Here is a 22,418-nt window from a genome sequence, read left to right on the forward strand (position 1 = left end):
GACTCGATCCTGGATCTCCAGGATCATACCCCAGGCTGCAGGCAGCGCTAAACCGCTGCGCCACCGGGGCTGCCCTGTTTTCAAGGTTTTGTGTGATAAATCTAAGGACTGGAGCCTCAGGATGGTTTCTATATTGATTTTGTTCCTTTGAATAGGCCATGATTTCATGTTTCTTTTGATTTTTGGTTGAAAATTGGACATTTTTATATTCTAATGTGTAACCTTGGAAATAATACTCTCTCCCCTTACCTTTTCTGTTTTGTTCTGTGTTTGTGTTGTGTTTTTGATTGTTGAAAGCTGTAGTAGTCCATTTGTTCAGTGCCTTTCCCAAACTATGATTTCAAAGACTGTATTTCTTGCCATGTGTGGTCACTAACGTCTGTCACTTATCTTTTGTTTGGCTCGTATTTTGGCAGAGAGTTCTTTGGATGCCAGTAGCTAAAAACAAAAACAACAAACACACACATAGCATTCAAACAAACATACAATAAGAGAGACAGAAAAAAGCACCTCTTGCAATCCTTGTAGACTGGATCTGTGTCAGAGCCCTCCTTCAGGATTTACAGAGGTTTGCGCTGAGATCAGGAATCAACCCAAAGCTGAAGGTTTAGGGTTTCACTGAAAAGACCCAAAGTGAAAGCTCAGGGTTTTTTCTGAGTATGCGTTTTGTCCTTGACATGCTTTCTAAATTCCCCAGCATACATGGCTGCTTCTGAATATCCCAATATCCTAAAGAAACTCACCTCAACTTTTGCCTTAGGCAGTCTAATACAGGTTTCAGGTGTAATCTCTTGGCTTAGACTTCTGTGGATCATTAGTTCAGCCTGCAATGTTTTCAGCAATATTAGTCTCTTTTTTTGGCCTGAGCTCTGAGTTTGGCAAAACAAAGATGAGTATGCCTTTTGCGTCAGTCCTTCAGGTGCCCACCAGACAGATTAGAACAGATATACACCATGTGTTAGTCTGCTAAGGCTTCCATAGCAAAATGCCACAGGCTTGATGAGTTTATTTCCTTACAGTTCTGGAAGCCAGAAGTCCAAGATTCAGCTGCTATCAGGGTTGGTTTCTGGTAAAGTTTTTCCTCCTGGCTTACAGATGGCTGATGTCTTGCTGTGTTCTCACACAGGCTCTTCTCCTTACAAGGACGCCCATCCTACTGGATTAGGATCCCACCCTTGTGACCTCAGTTAACCCTAATTATTTCCTGTAAAGTCCTTTCTCCAATTCTGTCACATTGGCAATTAGGACTTCAACATATGAATTTGGAGGTGACATGATTAAATCCATAACACATAATAACTTGTAAATAAGGCCTTCACTACTCCCTTCAGAGCCAGGGACCAGGGTCTCATTCCAGAAGTGTGTACTACTGATGCATTAAGGCTGAAATTGCTGCTGTAGGCAGAGCATGGGGGAAAGATGAGTAAAACCACAATGAAACTTTCCTACCATTTTGAAATTCCCTCTACTTGAGTCAGTGCTCATCTGGTTGCTGTAAATGTTTGACTGTTTTCCACAGTTCGGATAAAGATGGTACTGACAGTTCCTGCTTGTTTTCTGTTTCTTGGGGAGGGGGTGGGATCAAAACTTGGAGCTGCCTATGCCACCAATTTGCTGGTGTCAGTCTAGTCCATTTTTCTTGAAAGCTGAGATTTTGTAGTTCCTTTATGCCTAGAAGAGAGTACAGTTCTTGACACAAGAGCTAAATAACTATTGAACACATATGGCAATCTTGGTGAGCATCTAGGCTAACATGGTGCATGAGTGAGAGCCTAAAACTTTCAATTCTATTATCTGGGAACTTCAAGTCTCTGGAAGAACCTCTGAGGAATGAAGAATCTGGGGACTGGTACAGCGAAAAACTGCAGGAAACTGAGAACACCAGGAGTCACAAATGTCCAAAGCCAGAAAGTTGAGTGCAAACATGTTTTGCTATATTGTATTTATGATGATTCATTTTCAAGTGTTTCAGGATGATATGTGCATGTGGGAAAATAAGTTAACCTTAATATGTATCAGTATTTTAGGATTGTTTAATTATCACTGCAAGTGGTAGAAGTGCTTTGGCAGAATAATTCAATTTTTATTCCTTGCTTAAATAAGGCATATTATTGCCATGCCCAAAAGACTGCACAGGGAGTCAGCAAATTACATCCCATGGGCCAAATGTAGTCTGATGCAAGTTTTTGTAAAAAAATGTCTAGTTGGAACACAGCTACTCTACCATCTATATATTGTCTTTGGCATCTTTTGTGCTACAATGACAGAGTTGAATAGTTGTGACAAAGACAATATAATCTGCAAAGTCGAACATTTTACTATGTGTTCCTTTACAGAGAAATTTGCTAACTGTTGTTCTACAGCTTGATATTTGAAAGACAGTTTGGCAGGATATAATATCATTGGTTCACACTTTTCTTCTCTTCAGTTTTTAGAAAATATTTCTCCATTGCTATCTTGCTTTTTATGTCATTACTGAGACATCTAATGTCAACCTGATTTTTTAAAGCTTTGTGAGTGGGCTTGTCTTTGCTGGAGTTCCAGCATTATTTCCCTCTTAAAGCCTAATGGTTTTACTAGAAATATATTTTGGGATTGGCCATTCTGGACCAACTGTCTCAGATATACATTTGTTCTTTTCTACATATGTACAGATCTTCTTTTATTTCCATAAAATTTTCTTGAATTACTAATTTAAATATAATGGTCCATTGTTTTCTTTTTCTTTTCAGGGGACTTCAGTTATTCACATGTTGTAAATGTTGGGTTTTCTTTGTTGATTTTACACATTTGTCGATTTTGCCAGATCCTTTTGCTCATATTTATTGATTTATTTTGTTTTAATATTCTTGATTTTTATAATTCTTCTACTCAGTCTCTATATTTTCAAATCTATTCTCTCTAGGTATTTTATAAAGTCTTCATTTCTGAGATGATTTTTTTCTTCAATTTATTTCTTGAGTTTGTTTAACTCTTATTTCACATTTTCATATTTTTTATCCATTTCTCTTCTGAGTTTTAAATTTCTGACTCAAAGGGTTCTTTCATACCTGCACATGATTAATATTCAATGTTATTTAATTCATGTGGTAGGTTAAGGATGGGGTTGGGGAGTGAGATGGGGATGAGGGGTGGGTTGGAGTCAGGGGAGAAGAATTAGAGATACTCAGGGCAGGAGTGGTTGAAGCTGCATAGGCTTAGGAGAGTTAATGGAGATTTTGCCAAGACTCAACATTAAGTTCAATGTGGAGAGCTTTGAGCTTTCACTAGGAGTTTGGCTTAGAGGCCTGGACACAGAAAGCTCATAAGTCAGAGTTTTCATTATGTAGGAATTTTTTGGCAGAGCTTTAGTATCTTTATTGGGGAAACAACTGAAATGACTCAGAGAGATCTGAAGGAAGTCTAACAACATCCAAGCCATTCCCAGCACCTGAAGGTTGGGTTTCATCAGCAGCTAAGCAATCCCTCCAATTTAGGAAGGATCATTTTAGATACAGTCTTTCCTGTGCCAGCTCTGCATTAGGTGATAGTACAAACTCGAGCACCAATTAGATCCCTTTCTAATATTCACTAGAGACAACTAGAATGACAAGGATTCCCACAGAAAATGGGGAAACTGGACCCTATGTGTACTAGTTACTAGAAGTCCAGGGGATACACAATTCACGTTGAATAGGAAGTGTCTTATCTTTGTCTACTGCATAGCAACATTTTCATGAATTTTAGGATTTTAGATAAAACATTGGCATCATTTTGGATGAAATAGGTAACCTTAATCGTTATTTGACATGATCCTGGGAGAATTCTAGGATGTTGATTATGGCATATATAAGATGCCTGAGATGTTTACCCTATAGCGTCCAAGGAGAATTGACATAATTGAATTATTTTAAAAGTTTATGAGAAGAGCCAATTCAATAAACATTTATATTCTATTGTTTATGTGGGACTCTGCTGGGTGCAAAGGGCAACAATATAAGAAACATGGGGTTTCTTTGTTCCTTAAGGGTATTAATACTAGAAGGAGAGAGACTTCTAGACTATAATGTATGATGCAAGAGAAAGAGAAATTGCAGGTCACAGACCAAGCATATATATCATCAGGGGTGAATGAGAAAGATTATATTAAGGAGGAACTATCTGAAGTAGACGTGTTAGACTATGTAAGATTTGTCTAGGCAGAAAGAGGGAAGGGAAGGAGGAATTCCATGCAGAATTAACAGCAGTACCAAGACAAGAGACAATAGAATATCCCTGAGAAATAGTAATCAGTCCAGTGTGGTTGAAGAGCAGGAGATGTTAGAGGCTGTAGTGGTAGATGAGATTGGAAGGATTCATTACTGCCAAATTGTGGTGGGTCTTGAATCCAGGCTAGGGATTAAAAGTTTATTTAATAAAGCATAGGAAGACACAAAATCTTTGTGTAAGACAGTGAAACAACTCCAGCTCAGTGAAACAACTCAGGATGTGGAGGACAGATCAGAAGACTCATAATACCCTGGGTGATATGTCCTAGGAAATGAAGTATTGTAGTAGTGGTGGGGATGGGGTGCAGGAGAGGGCTTACACATGATTTGGTGTTATAACACTAGTGATTTGGATGTGAATTAGCATAGTGATTGCTAGTGTAAGAGTAAGGAAGAAGTTAAAAGTAGTATTAAGATTTTATGCGCTATTGTAAGATCATAGTGATGCCAGTTAACACCAATAGGGTAAGAAGGAGGAATAGTTTTCTGGGTAAGAAAATGAATTATATCATTTGGGACATGTTAGAGAGGCTGCTAGGACACATTGGAAAAAATGTCTGGGAGATAGTTAAAAACTCAGATTTGAAGACTGGCAGAGATTTGGAAGTGATTTTCAAGGAGGTGAAAATTAGAGACACAAAAGGATAAAAATGGAAGATAAGGTGTACTTGGATGGAAAAGGATGGGCTGGAGTGTTCTTCAAAGGAAATCATTGTTCAAACTTGGAAGACATGCGATGATGGTGGGGGTGAGGATGGTGATGATAATGCCTTCGTTTACTGGGTTCTTACATCTAGAGACAGTGCTAAGATTTCATAAATATTAGTTTGTTTTACCTTGATGATCTTCTAAGACTGTTTTTATTCTTTTTTTAATAATAAATTTATTTTTTATTAGTTTTCAATTTGCCAACATACAAAATAACACCCAGTGCTCATCCCATCAAGTGCTCCCCTCAGTGCCTGTCACCCATTCACCCCCACCCCCCTGGCCTCCTCCCCTTCTGCCCCCCTAGTTCGTTTCCCAGAGTTAGGAGTCTTTATGTTCTGTCTCCCTTTCTGATATTTCCTACCCATTTCTTCTCCCTTCCCTTCTATTCCCTTTCACTATTATTTATATTCCCCAAATGAATGAGACCATATAATGTTTGTCCTTCTCTGATTGACTTACTTCACTCAGCATAATACCCTCCAGGTCCATCCACGTTGAAGCAAATGGTGGGTATTTGTCGTTTCTAATGGCTGAGGAATATTCCATTGTATACATAAACCACATCTTCTTTATCCACTCATCTTTCGATGGACACCGAGGCTCCTTCCACAGTTTGGCTATTGTGGACATTGCTGCTAGAAACATCGGGGTGCAGGTGTCCCAGCGTTTCATTGCATCTGTATCTTTGGGGTAAATCCCCAACAGTGCAATTGCTGGGTCATAGGGCAGGTATATTTTTAACTGTTTGAGGAACCTCCACACAGTTTTCCAGAGTGGCTGCACCAGTTCACATTCCCACCAACAGTGTAAGAGGGTTCCCTTTTCTCCGCATCCTCTCCAACATTTGTGGTTTCCTGCCTTGTTAATTTTCCCCATTCTCACTGCTGTGAGGTGGTATCTCATTGTGGTTTTGATTTGTATTTCCCTGATGGCCAGTGATGCAGAGCATTTTCTCATGTGCATCTTGGCCATGTCTATGTCTTCCTCTGTGAGATTTCTCTTCATGTCTTTTGCCCATTTCATGATTGGATTGTTTGTTTCTTTGGTGTTGAGTTTAAGAAGTTCTTTATAGATCTTGGAAACCAGCCCTTTATCTGATACGTCATTTGCAAATACCTTCTCCCATTCTGTAGGTTGTCTTTAGTTTTGTTGACTGTATCCTTTGCTGTGCAGAAGCTTCTTATCTTGATGAAGTCCCAATAGTTCATTTTCGCTTTTGTTTCTTTTGCCTTCGGGGATGTATCTTGCAAGAAGTTACTGTGGCCGAGTTCAAAAAGGGTGTTGCCTGTGTTCTCCTCTAGGATTTTGATGGAATCTTGTCTCACATTTAGATATTTCATCCATTTTGAGTTTATCTTTGTGTCTGGTGCAAGAGAGTGGTCTAGTTTCATTCTTCTGCATGTGGATGTCCAATTTTCCCAGCACCATTTATTGAAGAGACTGTCTTTCTTCCAATGGATAGTCTTTCCTCCTTTATCGAATATTAGTTGACCATAAAGTTCAGGGTCCACTTCTGGGTTCTTTATTCTGTTCCATTGATCTATGTGTCTGTTTTTGTGCCAGTACCACACTGTCTTGATGACCACAGCTTTGTAGTACAACCTGAAATCTGGCATTGTGATGCCCCCAGATATGGTTTTCTTTTTTAAAATTCACCTGTCTATTCGGGGTCTTTTCTGATTCCACACAAATCTTAAAATAATTTGTTCTAACTCTCTGAAGAAAGTCCATGGTATTTTGATAGGGATTGCATTAAACGTGTAAATTGCCCTGGGCAGCATTGACATCTTCACAATATTAATTCTGCTAATCCATGAGCATGGAATATTTTTCCATCTCTTTGTGTCTTCCTCAATTTCTTTCAGAAGTGTTCTGTAGTTTTTAGGGTTTAGATCCTTTACCTCTTTGGTTAGGTTTATTACTAGGTATCTTATGCTTTTGGGTGTAATTGTAAATGGGATTGACTCCTTAATTTCTCTTTCTTCACTCTCATTGTTAGTGTATAGAAATGCCACTGATTTCTAGGCATTGATTTTGTATCCTGCCATGCTGCCAAATTGCTGTATGAGTTCTAGCAATCTTGGGGTGGAGGCTTTTGGGTTTTTTATGTAGAGTATCATGTCATCTGCGAAGAGGGAGAGTTTGACTTCTTCTTTGCCAATTTGAATGCCTTTAATGTCTTTTTGTTGTCTGATTGCTGAGGCTAGGACTTCCAGTACTATGTTGAATAGCAGTGGTGACAGTGGACATCCCTGTCTTGTTCCTGATATTAGGGGAAAGGCTCCCAGTGCTTCCCCATTGAGAGTTATATTTGCTGTGGGCTTTTCAGAGATGGCTTTTAAGATGTTGAGGAATGTTCCCTCTATCCCTACACTCTGAAGAGTTTTGATCAGGAAAGGATGCTTTATTTTGTCAAATGCTTTCTCTGCATCTAATGAAAGGATCATACGGTTCTTGGTTTTTCTCTTGCTGATATGATGAATCACATTGATTGTTTTACAAGTGTTGAACCAGCCTTGTGTCCTGGGAATAAATCCTACTTGGCCATGGTGAATAATCTTCTTAATGTACTGTTGGATCCTATTGGCTAGTGGCTAGTATCTTGTTGAGAATTTTTGCATCCATGTTCATCAGGGATATTGGTCTGTAATTCTCCTTTTTGGTGGGGTCTTTGTCTGGTTTTGGAATTAAGGTGATGCTCGCCTCATAGAACGAATTTGGAAGTACTCCATCTCTTTCTATCTTTCCAAACAGCTTTAGTAGAATAGGTATGGTTTCCTCTTTAAACGTTTGATAGAATTCCCCTGGGAAGGCATCTGGCTCTGGACTTTTGTGTCTTGGGAGGTTTTTGATGACTGCTTCAATTTTCTCCCTGGTTATTGGCCTGTTCAGGTTTTCTATTTCTTCCTGTTCCAGTTTTGGTAGTTAGTGGCTTTCCAGAAATACGTCCATTTCTTCTAGATTGCCTAATTTATTGGCGTATAGCTGTTCATATGTTTTTAAAATCATTTGTATTTCCTTGGTGTTGGTAGTGATCTCCCCTTTCTCATTCATGATTTTATTAATTTGAGTCTTCTCTCTCTTCTTTTTAATAAGGCTGGCTAATGGTTTATCTATCTTATTAATTCTTTCAAGGAACCAACTCCTGGTTCTGTTGATCTGTTCCACAGTTTTTCTGGTCTGATTTCGTTGAGTTCTGCTCGAATCTTTATTAACTCTCTTCTCCTGCTGGGTGTAGGATCTATTTGCTGTTTTTTCTCTAGCTCCTTTATGTGTAAGGTTAGCTTTTGTATTTGAGTTCTTTCCAGTTTTTGAATGGTGCTTGTATTCCGATGTATTTCCCCCTCAGGACTGCTTTTGCTGCATCCCAAAGATTTTGAACAGTTGTATCTTCATTCTCATTGGTTTCCATGAATCTTTTTAATTCTTTCGTAATTTCCTGGTTGACCCCTTCATCTTTTAGCAGGATTGTCCTTAACGTCCACGTGTTTGAAGTCCTTTCAAACTTCTTGTTGTGATTTAGTTCTAATTTCAAGGCGTTATGGTCTGAGAATATGCAGGGGATGATCCCAATCTTTTGGTATCGGTTCAGACCCGATTTGTGACCCAGTATGTGGTCTATTCTGGAGAAAGTTCCATGTGCACTTGAGAGGAATGTGTATTCAGTTGAGTTTGGATGTAAAGTTCTGTAGATATCTGTGAAATCCATCTGGTCCAGTGTATCATTGACTGTTTTTATTCTTGACAGGTGAGAAAGCTCAGTCATGTCAAGTGACTTGCCCATGGTCACAACACTATAAATTGTAGAGCTGGGATTTGAATTCAGTTCTATCTGTCCCTAAATTCCATGTTATTAACCACAGCATTCTTCTGCTATACCTCTGCCTGATGAGATTTCTATTTTTTAGGAATTTGAAGACAAAGACTAGCCACCAAGGGAAAGAGTTAGGACTAGAGACACAGAGATGGTAAAGTGGCACCAATGTGCTGAATGCATCCAAGTGTAGGACTGAATGATACATTTTTAGTGTTGCAAATTTAATCTTCCAAACAAATGTACTCTTCATTCAGGGCAATGTAGGGATTATGAATGGGTTGTCACACCTCCATTTCTGAGTGTTCTAAGCAAGGTGGATTGAGTGTATTATACCAGTGTATTCAGAAAAATAAACAAGTGGGCATGTCTCACAAGTAGGGTCATAGAGGGGAGAGATGGGTCAGTAAGGTCCAGGAAGAGCTATGGGAACCATGCCTGAGTGAGTGAGCACATTTGTAAATGCCTGCTGAGTCGGAAACATATACAAATAGTGATTGTTCTGGCTATTGTTTTGGGTTGTAGTGTTTGTTGTATGCAAAGGGAAGTGCAGTCAGTGGAGCAGAAGCAGAAGCGCTGGTAGAAGATAGAACTGGGAGTTGAAGGGAAAGAAAAGGAATGGGGTCCATGACAGCAGACAAGTTGACAGGAGACGTCAGCGATGGGTAGCCTTGTAATTTTGCTGGGGTGGCAAAAAACCTACCATTATCTTCAGTTAGAAATCAATTACAGAAAGGAACTTTGTGGGCATGATGGCATTTGTAGAAAATGCCTAGCCTGTACAGAGCTTTCATGCTAAATGAGATCTTTCAAAGTCCCAGGAGACCTTCCTATTTGTCATGCTTCCAGGAAAGCCCTAGACAAAATCACTCAGCGGAGAAGTTTGTCCTTAGAAACTTTCCCTCTAAGTGAGGTTTCCCCAAAAACTAAAGGGGGAGTGGTCGAGGAAAGCAGTCTGCTCTGCCTCTCCTGGCCACATGGGCTTGGGCAAGTCCCTTGATAATTACTTATTAGAGCCATAGAACATTCTGCAGATTGCAAGTTGCGTTCACAAACCTATCCCTGACAACCCTGAGGATCAGAGTTTCATAGCATTTTATGTATTTTGATTAATCTTAGCAGTTGACATTTAAGAAGCAGATGTCCTTACTGTCTCTGCCTTCAAAATATTTTCATTCATCTTGTGCTGAGAGTCTTGATCACATTTTTTAAGCTACCTTTTGGCATCTAAAATTCTAATAGAATTTCCTGTAGGATAAAAGATAGCAGAACATAGGTTATTTGCTAAGTTTTTAGAAATATTACACCAAATAGTCTACAACAGATAAAACCTAGAATTTAGGAGAAGTCTAGAAATCCGAAACTAACCTGTAAAAACTTTGATGCAATAATGTCCTCAGGTGAGCCAAATCTGGGGACAGTTAAATGTCCAAATGGGCTTTGAACTTTAAATTGGTGCTAACAGTAAGATTTGGTTTTTAAAAATTAAGCTTTGGAGAAAAACACCAGGGCTTTCATACATGGTCACTGTGTAGTAGCTGCTGGATGAGTCAATATCCAGTCCTAAATAGTATCATTTATTCAAAATTTGTGATTTTTATGTAGCAATTCGTTTTTTGTGGATGATTTATTTAAACACAATTTTTTTTTAAACAAATAGAAGTAACCTAATTGCCGGAAAGAGGTACTAATCAAGAGCCTATAGTAAATGTAGCAAGTGCACATGTGCACGCACACCCACACCCACACAGGGACCATCTGGCGCAATGCCATTCAGCAGGACTACCTGCAAAGCACAGATATTTGTGAAATCCTAGACAGGTGCTGAACTACCAGCATCCCCACAGGGCTTCTTGCTCTACACACTCCAGATTATAAAAGAAGTGTTCCACAAATTCAATGGAGATGAAATCAGAGAACAGGGAAGAAGAGAAAACACTGAGTAGTTACATCTAGTTGATATAACTAAGTTTACAGTTCTTATAAACAGAGGTGCAAGAGAAGGGTGGTTGAGGGATTTAAGAAAACAAACTCTAATCCCTGAGAAAGAGGTGTAAATTGAAAAAAGAACACATATGGGCACCTGGGTGGCTCAGTCAGTTAAGTGCCTGCTTCCGGCTTGGGTCATGATCTCGAGGTCCTGGGATGGGGCCCCGCATGGGGCTCCTGCTCAGTGTGGAGTCTGCTTCTCCCTCTCCCTCTGCCCTCCCCCACCCGATTAGTGCTCTCTCTCAAATAAATGAATACAAATACTTAAAAAAAAAAAAAAAGAATATCATAGTGATATACTACTAGCTTTTCTTTCTTTGTACCCATATTTCCCCTTTCCTGGTCCATCAAATGGACTCATTTTCTGAACTTCTAGCAGAAGTGAGATTAGCTACTTTCAGGGCTCTCCTCTCTAGCCTGTTGATGGGCTTTGCCATCTTAAAATTGCATGTTGAAGATGAAGAGCCACACGGAAGGGGTCTGGGTCTGAGTCACTGCTCAGGGGAGAGCTCTCTGGCAACCAGGAATATACTTTGGACATGAAGGAGTTTGGGCTACTCAGCAGGCATGTATACGATGGCACCTGGTGTTACACAGTGCCACCTCTCCCCTCAGGCATACTGCCGCAGGTGGGCGTAAACGGGGTCCTATGAAGACCCTGGGTCAACTGTAGTTTCTCTCTAGTCTCTGATGTTCCCCACATCATCAGCATTTGGTAGATTCCTAAGAAATTGAAGGCATTAGGGGGCCAGCTGGTCTTCTATTTCTAATAAGGAACAAACACTGGGGATTCCTGGAATGTCCTTCTGGCGGTTTTTAAGTTCCTCTGATTTTTTTTCTTATGGTGAAGAGCCTCTTCTTCAGGATGCCTATCTATAGAGATACAAAGACAAATCAAAAGCCAAGTAGGTACGCTTAGCTTCTTACGTCCTCATGTCACTCTCAGAGAGAAAGCACCTGAGGGTTCCCTTTGGGGCCACTCTTCTCTATCACAGGGCTCCTGCTATCACTGTTACTGAGGCTCCTGATATATCCACATTATTGTATTATTGCATTATTGCTGGCTCGAGGCTTCATGGGTATTTCCAAATTTTCCCAGGAAACATTCTTTTTTCCAATACAAAAACAAAAATTACCCTTTTTTGTTCTTAACTAAAATCCACAACTCATTACAATGTAATTACATGAAATCTCATTTCCTATGGTTTAAGTAACTCATTTTTTTTATAATTTAAAAAAGATTGACCTTGGCTCATGTTTACTTGGCCAAGTATTTTAACTCTAGAAAAGGGTTTTCTTGGGGTACCTGGCTGCTTTAAATCAGGGCAGCATGTGACTCTTGATCTCACGGTTTTGTGTTCGAGATTCACATTGGGTGCAGACATTACTTAAAAAAAAAAAAAGGAAAGAGTTTTCTCAAGAATTTGACAAAGCTGAATACATGAGAAAATATGTAAGAAAAAAATATTATAGTTCAAGATTTCTTTAAAATGTTTTAAGCATTGTGAATTTTTACATCCTCTTTATTTCGATATCATTGATGCATTTCTTATAGGTCATTCCTATTCATTCTTTAAAGCAGTTTGACCGAGGAGTCTTGCTGGGCTATCATAAGCCTGGTTGCATGGGAAGGATCTGTGGGAGTGTGAGTTGGAAAGATCTATTTTGAAAGGAGAAGCAACCACCGATCTCCACACTGGAAGGGGCTTGGGGCACTGGCAGAAAACCTGGGGACAGGCTGGTCAGTGCAGCCCTCCAGGGTCTGGCATCTCTTGCTCCAGAACCAAAATCCTGGGGGACTGCAGCCTGCTGGCCACGTGCAGGGAAACCCTCCTTCCCTCCTCTGGACTGTGGTGGGTCTGAGATGGAGCATCTGTTCCCTCCAGCTTCTGAAACAATGGAACGTGCTGTTTCAAATAGAGATCACATGCTGGGCAGCCAAAACAAGCCAATGACCCAGGAAATGTCCTCTCTGCTTGTAAGATTTTAACTCATTTTGTGTGGGGCAACCATTTATCTATTTATTTTTTAAACCACTTTATTGAGACGTAATCCACACGCCATGAAATTCTCCATTTAAAGTATACAACTCATTGGATTTTAGAATATTCACAGAATTGTGCAACCACCACCACATTCCAATTTTAGAACAAATCATTTATTTTCAAAATTGAATATGAAGAACTCGCTATTATGCATCCTTGGCTAGATTTGGAAACACACCTGTTCTACAGGGTGGTAGGTCTCTGGCAACAATTTCTTCTATCCTGAGTCTCTTTATCCTGAGCATCTGCACAGCAGATGTGAGCAGGTATGAGTCCTTAGAGTCAGCTCTGACTGGTTGTGGCAAGGCAGCTGGTCATTTCGCGTCCTCTGGCTCCAAATGACCATATTTTGACAAAGAAGGTAGGAGCGGAGGCTCCGTGAGTCTTTGGCACCTTGGTCAGCAGCAGAGGCCACTTATCCTCTTTGTACCTTTGTCTTCATTTGGACTCCTCAAAGGAGTAAAAATAGAATTCTTTCATTGCTATCCAGACCGGCCTCTAGAGGGCAGACGATTCCCCAGACAGAGCGGGGATGGAGGCTGTTTCCCCAAGTCACCCCATGGTTCCACTGGGAGGGACTCTTTTCTGGGATCTTTCTCTCCAGAGATCACTTTCCACTTGGCCACAGCTCATCCCAGTCCTCGAAACCTGCCTTGGGTGGGGGTGGGAGGTTGTGGTTTGTATCCTTTCTGGAAAGAAATCTCTCAAATCTCCCCTACCTGATTCCTGAAAGGAACATTAACCAATTCTGAGAATTTTAACCATTTTATTTCACATTCCTTACCTTCCAAGTATTTTTTATCATGATAAAATATACATAAAATTTACCATGTAAGCATTTTTAAGCATACAGTTCAATGGCATTAAGCACATTCACATTGTTGGGCAACCATCACCACAGTCCACCTCCAGGACATTTAATCTTTATGAAATTAAAACTGTGTCCCCACTGAATGATAACTCTTCACTTCCAGCCCCTAGTAACCACCATTCTACTTTCCATGTCTATGAATTTGACTATTCTGGATGTCTCATATAAGTGGAATCATAGATTTGGCCTTTTGTGACTTATTTCATTCAGTATTATGTCTTCAAAATTCATCCATGTTGTAGCATGGGGTCAGAAATCCCCCCCCTTTTTAAAGGCTGAATACCATTCCATTATGTGTACATTTTGCTTATCTATTCAGCCGCTGATGGACACTTGGTTGCCCCCACCTGTTGGCTGCTGTGAGTAGGCTGCTATGATCAGAGTGTACAAATATGCCTTTGAAGCTCTGCTTCCAATTCTTTAATTCTTTTATGCCTTTATGTCTTTTATGCCAAACAGGAGAATGAGGTACACCTACTCGGGCATACGGTTTCCCAACTTTTTCATGTCATGGCTTACGTAGGGGATGTTTGTTTGCCCACCCAAGGTAACTGGAGGGGTCTAGAACCCAGACAGAGTCATGGAGGTGACTCATCCAGGCTCCACTAAGGGGATGGGGGAGGATCCCCCTCACAGCACACATTGGACACACCAGGCAGGGAGCTCTCTGCTCTGGACAGCTCAGCTCACCAGTTCTGACCCCATGTAGCAAGGGATGCCTGGTGTTTGGTCGCTAGAGGTGTGGCTGGAAGGATGAGATGTCCCTAAAAGAGGCTTTCCGTCCTTTCTCTGCTCAGCCCCGTCCCACTTAGAGAACGCTGCTGTTTGCAGCTGCAGGATGAGAAACATTGGGCCTCCCAGCCTCTGGCTGCAGCTGCCTGGAACAGAAGTGTACATGCTACTGGGGCTGCTACCCAAATTCTCTACAGCGCTAGAACTAGGCTGGGATGCTCAGGTGGAAGGGAGGCACGGGGTGGAGCTGGAGGACCATGTCAACGCCGGGACTGAGGCTGCCACTTGGAGGCAGCTCTGAGGGCCCCAGAGCCAGCAGAGCTGAGGAACCAGTCTGTGCGGAACAATGAGACACAGCAGCAACACCCAGAGCCAAGTGGGGTGGCAGGGGCTGGGGGTGAGGCAAGCCCCTAGAGGGAGGGACAGGGAGACAATGAGAAGACAGTAGAGGGAAATGCCGCTCAAGACTCTTTTATGAGGCCCAGCTGACCGTTTTTGCATTTTACTTTTGGGACAGTCACCACTGCTGTTACAATATGAATTTCTTCCCCTAGGGTGGCTGGGTGGGTTGTCGTGCCTGGACGAAGGTGCAGGAGGGTGGGACCTGCTGGGAGCAAAGTGTAAGGCGAGGGTCAAAGCGGCACAGCAAGGCTGCAGCAAAGTGGCCACCAACACAGCTCGAAATGCTTCTTTTTTAAATAGTTTATTAATCTGTTTGGCCAAACAGGTAATGGAAACTGAGAATAATAATTTGCTAAAAAGTTCAGGTCAGGAATGCCCCTTCCCCCTACGAAACGAAAGACTCCATGGTTACAGAGTGCACCATTGGGTTATGACAACATTTCAAAATAAGGTTTCCATTTCATATGTAACAATGTAAACTTCAAAAATAGTAAACTCTAACCCCCTGTGTCCCTCTTGACAGATCTATCACAGATAGAATTTTCTGGCAGATCTAAATTGTATAAGTAAACAGCCTGGTGCTTTAAAAGTTTCATAAAAAGGTGTACAGATTCAGTAGATAATTTTTCGATCGTGGTCATGGAGTAAAAGCAACCAGCAGTTCACGTCCTGCGTAGTCTACCTTGTATGTGCATTGCACACTGCTAACCATGTTCTGTTACACTGGTCATCAGCTTGTCGTTTTTGTTGTACACATACACACACATATATAGTTTTGTTTCTAAAGATTTGTACATCGAAATGATAAGACGGCGCCAGTGACTTATAATGTCACCTCGCTTCACGTAGGTAAGGACAAAAATTCTGTAGAAGGCACTGTAATTTCTCTTGCACGATCTTGCACACACGGAAGAGCAGGCCAGCGGGGGGCTCGGACTCCTCCTTCCCTTTCTGTAACCTGGCCGGGCCTGCCCTCCTCCACCTGCCACCCCAGGTTAGCCACGGTCGGTGGGTTCTGAAGTCCTCTTTGCTTTTCTACTTCACCTCTTTGCCTCCATCCCTCCATCCCTCCATCCACCCAAATTAACTTACAGTTATCTTTTGGTTCTTTGAAATCCCTTAAAATTAAGAGTACAGCTCTGGTATAAAACAAAATAGGACCTACCATAGCTGAAAAATAATCACAGTGTGCAATGTAATTTGCAGTTGCTAAGTTTCAAACCACTTGCCCCGCCTCTTGTCATCCCGAACAATCTACGCAAGGATAATTTTAACCGGCTTTACATTCATTTCAAAAGGGCCCAGAGGCTCCTCTTTCCTCTTTCCTTTTGAATTGGTACCCTTAGGTGAAAGGTCTGATGTGGAAAAAGTGCAAGCAAATTGGACATGCCAATAAATACCGTATAACTTACCGCAGATTACCGGAACTGTACAGGTATGTACACACCGTTCCAAACTGAGGGTCCCCTGTCGGGACCAGACCTCCAGGTCCCTAACACGGGAGCGGGCGCCGCGGGGCTCTGCAGGAGCCGAGGTCAGCGGGCAAAGGAGGGGCGCGCTCTCCTGGCTTTGCTCTGAGCCCCCGAGCCCAGGTCTGCGCCGCCCTCCGCCGGCTCCTCCTTCTTCCTCACCTTGAGGCGGGTGAGCAGCTTGATCAACCAGACATCCCACTCCTCGGGCAAGAGCAGGAGGAGGAAGCCCAGGCCGATGATGATGATGGCGATGACCCGAACCCCGTTGAAGACGATCTTACTGGTGTAGTGATCCACCACTGCGGGAAAGAGGGGGGCGGCGGGTTACCTGGCGGCGGGGCCAGGCGCGCCGCATCGCTGTGGTCTTCCTCCACCAGAACCCTCCTGGGGCGGCTGCGTTCTGGGGGCAGGGGCTGCCTCTGAATTTTACAACACCGCTCTGGTGTGAAGCCTGGGGCTTTTTAAAAATATATATTTATTTATTCATTCATGGAAGACACACAGAGGCAGAAACACAGGCAGACGGAGAAGCAGGCTCCCTGCAGGGTCCTGATGCAGGACTCGATCCCAGGACCCCAGGATCACCACCTGAGCCAAAGGCAGATGCTCATCGACTGGGCCTCCCAGGGATCCCAAGCCTGGCACTTTCATTTCACTTCCCCAACTGACCGGGCACCTTAGTTCAGACATTGATTTGCATGAAAGACAAAACAAACAGGCAGTTGGAAATATATATATATATATATTATATGTATATAAAATAAACACAGACACATATGCCCCAAAGTTTAATTTTGGCCACCTCTGGGTGGCAGGATGATATTTATTCATGAGACACACAGAGAGAGAGACAGAGAGAGACAGAGACCCAGCAGACGGAGAAGCAGGCTCCATGCAGGGAGCCTGACGTGGGACTCGATCCCAGGGCTCCAGGATCAGGCCCTGGGCTGAAGGTGGCGCTAAACCGCTGAGCCACCCGGGCTGCCCTGGATGGCAGGATGATAAAAACATTATTGCTTTCTTGATATTTTTGGCACTTTTCACGTCTTCTACAATGACGTTTTATATTTATAATTTATTATTTTTTCTTTAAAAAAATTTTTTTATTGGATTTCAATTTGCCAACATATAGCATAACACCCAGTGCTCATCCCGTCAAGTGCCCCCCCTCAGTGCCCATCACCCAGTCACCCCAACCCCCCCACTCACTCCCCTTCCACCACCCCTTGTTCATTTCCCAGAGTTAGGAGTCTCTCATGTTCTGTCACCCTCACTGATATTTTCACTCATTTTCTCTCCTTTCCCTTTATTCCCTTTCACTATTATTTATATTCCCTAAATGAATGAGACCATATAATGTTTGTCTTTCTCTGATTGACTTATTTCACTCAGCATAATACCTTCCAGGTCCATACACGTCGAAGCAAATGGTGGGTATTTGTCGTTTCTAATGGCTGAGGAATATTCCATTGTATACATAGACCACATCTTCTTTATCCATCATCTTTCGTTGGACACCGAGGCTCCTTCCACAGTTTGGCTATTGTGGCCATTGCTGCTAGAAACATCGGGGTGCAGGTGTCCCGGCGTTTCACTGCATCTGTATCTTTGGGGTAAATCCCCAACAGTGCAATTGCTGGGTCATAGGGCAGGTCTATTTTTAACTCTTTGAGGAACCTCCACACGGTTTCCCAGAGTGGCTGCACCAGTTCACATTCCCACCAACAGTGCAAGAGAGTTCCCCTTTCTCCGCATCCTCTCCAACATTCGTGGTTTCCTGCCTTGTTAATTTTCACCATTCTCACTGGACATTCTTTAGAGAGTTGGAACAAATCATCTTAAGATTTGTGTGGAATCATAAAAGACCCCGAATAGCCAGGGGAATTTTAAAAAAGAAAACCATAGCTGGGGGCATCACAATGCCAGATTTCAGGTTGTACTACAAAGCTGTGGTCATCAAGACAGTGTGGTGCTGGCACAAAAGCAGACACATAGATCAATGGAACAGAAGAGAGAATCCAGAAGTGGAACCTCAACTCTATGGTCAACTAATATTCGACAAAGCAGGAAAGACTATCCACTGGAAGAAAGACAGTCTCTTCAATAAATGGTGCTGGGAAAATTGGACATCCACATGCAGAAGAATGAAACTAGACCACTCTCTTTCACCATACACAAAGATAAACTCAAAATGGATGAAATATCTAAATGTGAGACAAGATTCCATCAAAATCCTAGAGGAAAACACAGGCAACACCCTTTTTGAACTTGGCCACAGCAGCTTCTTGCAAGATACATCCATGGAGGCAAGAGAAACAAAAGCAAAAATGAATTATTGGGACTTCATCAAGATAAGAAGCTTCTGCACAGCAAAAGAAACAGTCAACAAAACCAAAAGACAACCTACAGAATGGGAGAAGATATTTGCAAATGACCTATCAGATAAAGGGCTAGTATCCAAGATCTATAAAGAACTTCTTAAACTCAACACCAAAGAAACAAATAATCCAATCATGAAATGGGCAAAAGACATAAACAGATCTTTCACAGAGGAAGACATAGACATGGCCAACAAGCACATGAGAAAATGCTCTGCATTTCATATATCGCCATCAGGGATATATTTATAATTTAAAAGCATTATTTCCCAATATATGCATATATATGGTTTGAAGACCAAACTCAACCTGGTTTTTGGAAGCTAATAAAGATAAATTCTTGTTCCGCCCCAGGGCATCATTAGCACGAGGCTCTAAAGCCACCTGGGTCCTGACTATTAATGTTTATTAAAGGTCCACGGGGCACATGGCTCATGCCTTGGCTCACACCAGGTGAGGCAACAACATGAGAAGCAGGATTAATGTCAGTTAATAAAAATCCCCCTCAGCATTCTCTTCCTAGCTAAATGGTCAAAACCATTGGGGATCTTAAGGTTTTCATCTTTCCTTCTCTCTCTCTCTCTCTTTTTTTTTTTTTTTTTTAATTTCCCTGTTTTCTTAATTAAGCCAGGCAAAACAAATTGGGAGCCTGCCTTCTGCAGAAAAGGCACCAACTGCTTTTCTTTTTCGATCATCTTGTGAAAGAGAGTTTGCTGAGTTGGAGTGTGCAGACTGTGCAAACCGCCTCGCTGGCCAGCTGTCCGCCAGCGTCTCCAGGGTGGGCCTCCTCCTGCAGCCCAGGATGTGGCCTGGCTCTGTCCTTCCCTGATGGTCCTCCACCTCCCCGGCCTCCCTAACCCCCCCTTCCTAACTCTCTCCTTGTCTACAGGGTGGGCAGAGAAAGAGAAAGCGGGAAAAGTTAAACCTGAAAAAAATTGTTGTTAGCAGCCCTTTTGTGGAATTAAGTGCCTCTTTTAAATAAGTCAGGCAGAGAAAGACAAGTATCATATGATTTCACTTATATGTGGAATTGAAGAAACAAAACAGATGAATGTAGGGGAAGGGAAGGAGAAATAAGATAAAAACAGGGAAGGAGACAAACCATAAGAGACTCTCAAATCTAGGGAACGAACTGAGGGTGGCTGGAGGGGAAGTGGGGGGATGGGGTAACTGGGTGACGGGCATTAAAGAGGGCACATGATGGAATGAGCACTGGGTGTTGTATGCACCTGGTGAGTTGCTAAATTCTACCCATGAAACTAATAATACACTATATGTTAACTAACTTGAATTTAAATAAAATCTACAAAAAATAATAAAAATCATAGCCTCAAAGAAAAAACAAAGTGCCTCTTTTATCTCACTGTTATTCAGAAATACTTTAATTTTTAAAAAGATTTTATTTATTTATTCATGAGAGACACACAGAGAGAGAGGCAGGGACATAGGCAGAGGGAGAAGCAGGCTCCACGCAGGGAGCCCCACGTGGGACTCGATTCCAAGACTCTGGGATCATGCCCTGCACTGAAGGCAGATGCTCAACCACTGGGCCACCCAGGCGTCCCAAAATACTTGAATTTTTAATAATGACAGAACGTTCTGTTAATTCAATGGATGTGGATAGTCAATTAGCAGGGCACGTGAGCTACACCAGAGAGTGGGAAAGCCACAAAATGACTCTGCTCCGGTTGGGAACTGAATGTGATTCTTTTCTCTGACACATAATTAAACCTCTTATGTTGCAGGTGAGTAGTAAGAAGTGGTTCTGATCAATCTCTCAAACACCTGGCTGTGCGATACAAAGTGAGCATCCACCTAAGAGCTTCCTGCCATATGCCTTCTTGCAATGAGATCGCTGTGGCCATAAAGCTGTAGTAAGGTATAGGGCATAGCTGATAAATTATTTTTCAGAAGGCAGCGGTGTCTGGAGCCTGGCAGATTGTACCACTTTTTACCAGCTCTTCAGGAGCTCCAGGGCTCTCAGAATTTTGAAATGTTGAGTGCCTTCACTTTTAGGGGAGACAAGCTAAGGCCCAGAGGAGTGATAAGTTGGGGGCACTCAATGCTGGCCTGAGCACAGTGCCCCGATGCCCCGGGGCACTGAGGTACCCCTAGAAGAGTCCGGGGCCAGGGTGAGGCATACACAGAACATGTGGAACAGGATGGGTGAGGAACCAATCACAGGAAAAGGCTTAGGAAATTGAGAGCTGTTTTGCCTTATTGATGCCACATTGAATAAGATAAGCGTTTGCCATTCCTCGGAGGTGAATCCTCTAAAACCCTGGGAGTAGGAGGCTTCTGGAGATGGCTTTGGGGGAGAGGGCTATGCCAGGCCAAGAGAGTGAGTGCTATGGAGAGAACTGATTCACACACCCTTCTCTGGCTAAGAGAGCAAGGCTACCTGGTGTGAGGAAAGGGCTCTGGGAAGAGAAGCCAAAATCAACACCAGAATAAGCCAGGAAAAGGAAGGAGGTGAGAGAGGCAGCTGACAAGTTTTTGGAAGAGCTGCCAAGTGAGTGCACTGAGGAGTCCCCAAGCAGAAACAAAGCAAGGTCCCGAGTAACTGGCCAAAGGGCTCCCGCTCTTCTGGGAAGTGGAGAATAATGTTTATGCTTCTTCAGTTTGCAAACGCTACCCCTGTCACACCCTGAGACCATTTTCTCCCCTGGAAAGCCACTAATGAAATCAAACTTTTTTCTTGCTCCCTAATTTTCCTTACGTAGTCCTAGCATTAATGACATTCATCTCTGGTTCCTGCACTACTTAGAACTGAGATGGCTTTAGACCGTCTCTACCTTGGGGTGATAGTGAAAAGCAACGCACTCTGGAGAAATGCCATTGATTTAACATACCCCGACATTCTACCTAAGTGCTACCTTCCGACACAGAAGGTCAAACGTGCTTTCCGCATCAGGCACGGCAAGAGTGCGAGTGAGTATGTGTATCCGCAAGCCCCGGCACAGGTTTGTGAGTGAGTGTGTGTGTGTGTGTGTGTGTGTGTTTGGGAGCAGAGAGAGAGAAGGCTATACGGGCTTACCTGCATTCACAGGGACACTGAAAACAATTCCAACAGACATCAGAGTGGGATACGTAACAGCAATTCCAAAATTTAATACAATATTGAATGCTGAAATAAAGAACAGAAAAGGGGCATTATTCGTTACTGGCCCTGGATTTGGCATCCTCTCTGCTCTGTCCCTCCCCAGCTTCTCAGGGGAGGCTGAGGTTACTACTACTGCCCTTTGCTCTGATGCAAGGAGCCTGGGCAGCGATTAGGGACAAATATCCAGATTAATCAGCTTTCCTCTCTTCCTTGAGCTTTGAAGAAGGGGCACGAAATTCGGACAAGGCTGTCAGTGAGAAGGCACTGGAAAAGAGGACGGGGACCATCTACTAACACTGTGCTTTTCTCTGCTGCTGGCAGTGATGCTGGGACGAGGATGGACAGGTGCTTTGGGTTCTGCATTTTGAGATGGAAGGTGGGGGAGGCACCCCTGACTCCCTTCCCTGCCTGAACCAGCCTTCTGCAAGTCATGGTGGTGACTCTATCCATCGTCATGATAACTGATAAAATTTACTGAACACTGACTTGCACTGTACAGAACATTTTACTCGCACTCTTAAAGACAATGTTCTAAGAATTCTGTGCACATTAATTTGCCAGCTCCCTCCGGGTCCTGTAAGGACTGTTTGTCATCAATAGGTCACACACAGTACTATTCAGAGCGGCAGTGACCATCGCTACCACTGCCGTGCC

General features: G+C 42.6%; 1 protein-coding gene across 11 annotated transcripts in view; it reads right to left on the reverse strand.

Moving 5' to 3' along the window:
* SLC35F3 (solute carrier family 35 member F3) overlaps positions 1 to 22,418 on the reverse strand; it is a 462,095-nt gene that overhangs the window by 57,802 nt on the left and 381,875 nt on the right. For 8 of the 11 annotated variants that reach the window (XM_077894467.1, XM_077894464.1, XM_077894462.1 and 5 more), the window contains 3 exons: positions 21,699 to 21,788; positions 16,443 to 16,582; positions 12,782 to 13,532 (listed from right to left, as the gene is read on the reverse strand). In XM_077894467.1, coding sequence (XP_077750593.1) covers positions 13,359 to 13,532; positions 16,443 to 16,582; positions 21,699 to 21,788 — 404 coding nt within the window. In that variant the 3' untranslated portion in view covers positions 12,782 to 13,358. Of the gene's footprint in view, positions 1 to 12,781; positions 13,533 to 15,096; positions 16,583 to 21,698; positions 21,789 to 22,418 lie in introns of those variants that run through there. The other 3 variants (XM_077894468.1, XM_077894472.1, XM_077894469.1) reach the window with 2 other exon arrangements.

Source organism: Canis aureus, chromosome 4, assembly GCF_053574225.1.
Source record: "Canis aureus isolate CA01 chromosome 4, VMU_Caureus_v.1.0, whole genome shotgun sequence".
Classification (NCBI taxonomy): Eukaryota; Metazoa; Chordata; class Mammalia; order Carnivora; family Canidae; genus Canis; species Canis aureus.